The sequence below is a fragment of the Hippoglossus stenolepis genome, chromosome 1, assembly GCF_022539355.2.
Source record: "Hippoglossus stenolepis isolate QCI-W04-F060 chromosome 1, HSTE1.2, whole genome shotgun sequence".
Lineage (NCBI taxonomy): Eukaryota > Metazoa > Chordata > Actinopteri > Pleuronectiformes > Pleuronectidae > Hippoglossus > Hippoglossus stenolepis.
Genome location: NC_061483.1, coordinates 2,032,699 through 2,039,019, shown reverse-complemented (window position 1 = coordinate 2,039,019; position 6,321 = coordinate 2,032,699). Strand labels below are relative to the sequence as shown.

The following is a 6,321-nucleotide window of genomic DNA, read 5'->3' as shown; positions in this document are numbered from 1 at the left end:
AACACACACAATGAAGCCAGGTACATAAACTCAGTGTTTCTTCAAATAGAACTGGCTTCAGTAAGGACCACAGCACTGAGCCTGCCCTGCTCAGGGTCACCAACGACCTCCTAATGGCTGCTGATGACGGCATGTGCTCAGTCCTGGTACTTCTGGACCTCAGTGCAGCATTTGACACAGTGGACCACAGCATTCGTTAAACAGACTGGAGAACTGGAGAAAAGCATTTTACGTGCTTTCATCTCATCACGTTTAGATTATTGTAACGGCCTTTTTACCTGCATGAGCCAAAAATCTATTGATCCTCTCCAGACTGTCCAGAACTCAGCTGCCAGGTTTTTAACCAGAACTAAGAAACATGATCACATCACTCCAGTGGCTCCCTGTATGTTTTAGAATTGATTTTCAGATTTCACTGATCACTGTAAGGCCCCTCATGGCCTCGCTCCCTGCTGCATCGCTGACCTTTTAGAATCATACCCACCAGTACGCACGTTGAGATCCTGGGCCAGAGATCGTCTGTTCCAGAGGCTGAAAGCTGAGGGGGAGGAGTTCAGGTCAGCTGACTCACTGAACTCTTTTAAGTCCCTTCTTAAAATAGACTTTTATCTGAGAGCTTTTCCTGATTTTACCTGAGTCTGAACTTTCTTTATAACTGTCTTTATTTATTTTATTGAGCATTTTACACACCACTGGTATTTATTCACTAATTAATTTTACCTGCTTTCTTCTAAACCTGATGTTCTATGACCTGTCTGTTTTTAACTTGCTGCTTTTATAAAGCACTTTGAAATATACATATTTGTGTTTATATATATATATATATGTACCTCTCTCTCTCTCTCTCTCTCTCTCTCTCTCTCTCTCTCTCTCTCTCTCTCTCTCTCTCTCTCTCTCTCTCTCTCTCTCTCTCTCTCCTCCAGCTGTCAGTCACTTCCATTGCGTGTAGCAAGGACTGAACCATTTGTAGTCTCCATTATTATGGGATACAAATTTCAGTCAACCACTCGATTTATTCAGCCAGTTTCAGCCATTAAATGAATAATATATTTTTTTGAGGGAACCAGCGTGAGGATGGAGTAGAGGCAGCACAATGTCTCAGAGTATGTAGGAGATGTACTATTGTACAAGTACAATACTACAGTTCCCTTTCATGTAATACTGGTTTATGTCATTTGTAAATCCACCAATAAACATGTAAAGCCATAAACAAACATTGAATAAAAAAGTATTTTTGATAAATCAACTACATTAAAGTGAATTAATACAAGCTCATGAAGTTCACGTGTCCTTCAACACCCTGCCACTAGGAGAAGGAAACTCAACATCTAGTGTTAACGTCATAAAGGCTGGAAATGAATTACAGATCTTTATAGACAGTAACACTGAGAGCACATCAGTCAGCAGCTTGAAGCAGCACTCTGTACCTCCACCCAGTTCTATGGCTTTGTGCCCAAATGAAGGTCAAACACAAGCTCTTCAACTTTATATTCACTTTAAAACTCACACAAAATCAGTATAAAGTTAGAAACCTACATATATAGTGTTGTTATATAGTATAGATGTTTTAGATTTATGTTTATATATATATATATATGTGTACCTGTGTCTGCAGGTCGATGTCTCTCACTCCTCAGCCAGTGAGTCCAGAGCTTTACTGGGATCCACAGGGAAGACTCTCCACTGGTTGGTGACCACTGCTGTAACGTACGATTCTGAAATCACGTTCTGTTATTAAACACTTGATGAACAGTCGTGATGAAGATAAAACATGAAACTGTGAGTTAACTCTGTTAATTAGTCCTTTGAAGGCTCTTTGTTCCAGACCTGCTGTTCACATCTGTCTCTGGGAATCCGATCACATGAAACTACGTCTGTCACCAGGTGTGAACTGACAAACTTAGAGTGGTGTGATCAGCAGACGGATGTTAACAGCAGGTGTGAGAGTGTGACAGTAAAACTTTCAGAAAGTTGTGTTCACACTCACCTGCTCACTTTTCTTCCTTCTGCTCATCCCAGGGAAAATGGAGTCTGACACTTCCCTGTTCTCATGCTCCTCCTCCCTGTTGAACCAGTTCACTCTTGAAAGTTTAAAGTCCATTTCAATCAAACCAACACTCAGTGACTTCATGTGCTGATCAGGTCCTGATAACTAGTGATGAGTGTTTATTAGTTCCAGTGAGAGCAGAGTGGAGGAGGACACAGAAACTCCAGCTCGGTACAAACCAGCTGATCATTGAGCAGCTGTGGACCAGAGAGAAACTGAGAGGCTGCTTCAAGTGAACGGACTCTGCTGCTCTTTTCTTATCTCAAGGTGTGAGTCACTGTGGGTGAGTGGGGGCGGGGCCTTTGTGTGTCTACGCTCCTACTCGCTGAGCACCGACAGTGCGAAGGCCCTATTTCTTTTCGTTTGATTATTCAGGCAAATTTATGATTTACACACGTTGTACCTGAACAAACTCTTCCTAGAGCTTTTATCAGAACAACTTTAAATTCAGTGAGTGTCATCTTAACTCCATTCGCCAAGAAAGAGGGATTTTTTATAGCTCCTCTGTGCATTGTCCAATCAAACTCAAACCTCTTTCACACCATCACATTCCCGCCCTGAACAGATCCATATGTCAATATTGACTCATGATTACAGCGCCACCTCCCAGCGACAGGAAGTGTATTTCAGGTTGATAATGTGTTGAAAACCATATTAAACTTAGTTCGAGTTTAAAAGTAAAATGAAAGAGTTTATTTTGTGTTGACCAAAGCGTGGTGCCCACTGAGAGTAACTGTCCAATCAGCTTCTCAAGTTTCTCACGTAAGATCAGAGTCTCAATTAACTCAGGCTCATAGCGCCACCTACTGATTCGCAATGAAACAGCAAGTTGTTGTAACTAAAGACGGGAGGAGACGCCTTTATATTTCTTGCGGTTCCCAGAATGTACACAACATGGAGCCGTTTCGCTTGGTCCACTGTTCGCCGTATCAGTTTTGTTTGTGTCTCTGTGTCTGTTTTACTGTGAACATTAAAAAACATGTTGATTTTAAATCAGTAAAGTTTGAACTGATCCTTTATTGTTCTTAGATGTCGCCTCCACAAGGTGTCGCTGTGGTATCTGAATATCTTTAATTAACGCTTCGCGGGGACGTTTGTCCCTGTGCAGTTGCCGTAGTTGTACCACAAACATGGCGTCGGACAGCGACAGCGACGAGGACTTCGTGAGTTTCGGGACTCCGCTGGAGCCTCTGGAGGAAGGTACGGGGGTACGAACCCCTCGATGGTCCGCCCGCCTGCACCCACACACCGCCCCGAGGTTTAATGAGGAAATAAAACCGCTGCGACGTTTCCAGCGTCACTAAAAGATGATGCTAAGCTAACTAGCAAGTGGCTAACAGCAGTCTCCGCTGTTAGCTTAGCTCCTGGTTTGAAAACCAGACTTCATTCATAATTCCGTCAGTTTAATGTTCCTCTACGTGTCTGTTTGATTCAGAACCCGCCGCATTCTAAACTGATTCATATATAATGAACCTTCAGGGTCCGGTGGTGCGTTCGGCTTGAGAAGATATGAGAAGACTTCAGGTTTTAAATCTGCCTCCTGACTCAGAAAACCTTTGAATATTTATATTTTCACTGACTGAGGTCACATCGTTTTTATGTGTTAATAAAATCACAAGTACAAGATTTACAAATGGTGAGAAATCAAGGTGGTGATAAAAACACAAGAGTAAACCAGTTCTTACCAGTTTCATGATTAATGATCAGAAACATTAAACATGAATATAATATAAAGAACAATATTATTATTAACAATATATTAACACTTCACATTCTTTCTTTTTTAGATTGACCAAGAAATATATTGAATTTACGATGACTGATTAAGGACAAAGTAGCAAATATACAGATCAATATTTTTAAAAATCAGAAAACTGAATTAATAATCTATTATACGAATACATTAAAGATAAATTATCTGTTAATTTTCTTGTTGATTAATAATTTGATCATCGGGTAGATTCCACTTTATTAATGAAAACATTCTGCTGCTAATATTCATGAAGTTTTACTCCAGTAGATTCAATATTTGAACTTTCTGAAGTAAAGACTGAATATTTATATTACTGTGGTGTTGTGTGTGAAATACAGACGTATTTTCGTGTGTGTTGCAGACGAGCCGACGAAGAAGCCCGTCCCGCTCCACGAGCAGACGGTGAAAGATGAGAAGGGACGATACCAACGGTTCCACGGAGCGTTCACCGGGGGATTTTCAGCCGGTTACTTCAACTCGGTCGGCTCAAAGGAAGGTGAGCGAGCAAAGAGCCCGACGTTTGTCCAGGATGTGAATCAGTGTCCAAATCACGCTCAGTGTGTTTTCAAACACGAACTCTGGAAATATCCATAAAATGGTGTCCAGATATTTTCTGGAGTTCATCTATTTTCCCTCTTCCGGTTCTTCTTTCTGTGAATCAGTCGTTGATAAAACAGAAACACAGATGTTCGTCTTAAATTCACAGAAATTCAGTTCAGCCAAACGTTCAAAATCTAGAGACAGAAAAAAGAGAGAAACTCAAATAAGATAATGTTTGTAAAATGTAATATTTACTATATTTATGTTGTGATAATTTTCTTTGTCAGTAGAGTCTGAAGTTTGTTTGATATTGTGTGTAAAGTTTCAGCTCAAACACGTATGTGAGAATGTTGTGTTGTTGTTCTTCAGAAAGTTGAGAAACAACATGTCAGGCCGGAGGACTTCATGGACGAGGAGGTGAAACCACTCAGAGACAGAGAACCGATTTTTCATAGATTTTATTCTTTAAAACAGATTCAAACATTATCGGCAGCAAATGAGTAAATACAAGTTGACAGTTGTTTTTGTTGTGGTTGTGCGTCAGGACTTCAGCGAACACGGCATCGCTCCTGCTCAGATCACCACCAGTCAGGAGTTCTCGTCCAGCCACAGAGACGAGGCCAGAGAGAAGGCGAGAGCCGTCAACGCCCAGGCGGCGCTGATCCCTGGAGACACTCTGCTGGAGGAGCTGATCGCACCGGCCAGGTCCGACCTCTTCACCAGAGTCACGTGACCTTTGTTCACGTCACACACACACCTGAATGTTCCAGAAAATGCCCAGACACAGTTATCACATATATCAATATATTTCAATAAGACAGAGACCGGACGATAACCCCCCAGGAGTAAATATGCTAGAGACCTGTTCTTCTGTGAGAGGGAGTGTTAGTGTCGTCTGTGTTGAGTTCTTGGAGGGGAGACTAAAGAGAGAGAGATGGAGCAGGAGGAGGAGCAGGAGGAGGAGTCTCTCCCATGTGCCCGGGCCCGACCCCCCATGGCTCCATCACGTCCTCCCACTCGACACCGAGCGCAGCCACAGCTTCTGTCGGCTCAGGTCAGCGAGTCGACCTGAGACCTGGAAACATCTGAGCTCAGAGCTGCGTCAGGAAACATTATTTTTCTATCGCTCTGTACGTCGAGCTGTTGTTCCTGCTCAGATAGAACTGTGTTTGTTAATATCGTTTCTGTCAGTAAGCGATGAAGACGTATTTAAGTTAATCATTGATTGTTTAACATGGTTTGTTCTTCAGAGTCTTGATTTTGTCTCGTAATGCTCCACACACATGATCCAGCAGCTTCTCTCCCATCATGGTCTGTCTGTCTAAGAGTATAAAATGCATTTCAGTGCATATACCACCAGGGGGTGCACTGCAGAGAAAGGTTTACTTCAGGTTTGCATCTTCTGCTTTTTAACAAGGTGACATCATGAGAGAGAGAGAGAGTGAGATTTTATATTTTTCAGTAAAGTTCCAAAACAAATACTACAAAGTATCCAAAACTCAAAAAAACATCAAATCAAACCATATTCAATCCAAAATAAGACCGAAAACCAGCTGATCTTTCTTCACAGAACATAAAACTTGTTTGAGGCACCACATCTTCTCAAAATCGTCAACATTATTTGTCAAAATAAAGAAAGTGAAATCATTTTTCAGTCTTGCCTTTAACATTCGTCTAAAGATGCACATAACGTCTACATCGAGTGAGTCTTCAAGCTTGTTTCTCCTGCAGAGATAGATCGCCATCTTTGTTCTGACAGAGCTGACTTTTTGTTTTTGAGAACTTTAATGTGTTCTCTGTCTCCGGTGGATTCTGCTAGATCTTGCAGATCCACTATTTCTGTCTCCGGAGCTTTCATAGACCTGGTCATGTCCCTTGTGACATTGAGAGTGTACTGTCGGCACAGATGCTTAATTTGACCCTTTCCTATATCCCACCACTGTTGTAATGAGGTGTAGTCAGATTCAGTTTTTGAATAATT

General features: G+C 41.6%; 1 protein-coding gene across 2 annotated transcripts; it reads left to right on the top strand.

Annotated features, from left to right (window-relative positions):
* The first annotated feature begins 3,113 nt into the window (after positions 1–3,113).
* Positions 3,114–5,987, top strand: gpatch1 (G patch domain containing 1). Of its 2 annotated transcripts, none has more exons than XM_035147556.2 (4): positions 3,114–3,247; positions 4,162–4,296; positions 4,710–4,757; positions 4,885–5,987. In XM_035147556.2, the coding sequence occupies exons 2-4, from the start codon at positions 4,210–4,212 to the stop codon at positions 5,071–5,073; spliced, it is 324 nt and encodes a 107-aa protein (XP_035003447.1). In that variant the 5' UTR covers positions 3,114–3,247; positions 4,162–4,209; the 3' UTR covers positions 5,074–5,987. The 2 variants fall into 2 exon arrangements, with proteins under 2 accessions (XP_035003447.1, XP_047194332.1); XM_047338376.1 differs by having other exon boundaries at positions 3,116–3,247; positions 4,139–4,296.
* The last annotated feature ends 334 nt before the right edge of the window (positions 5,988–6,321 follow it).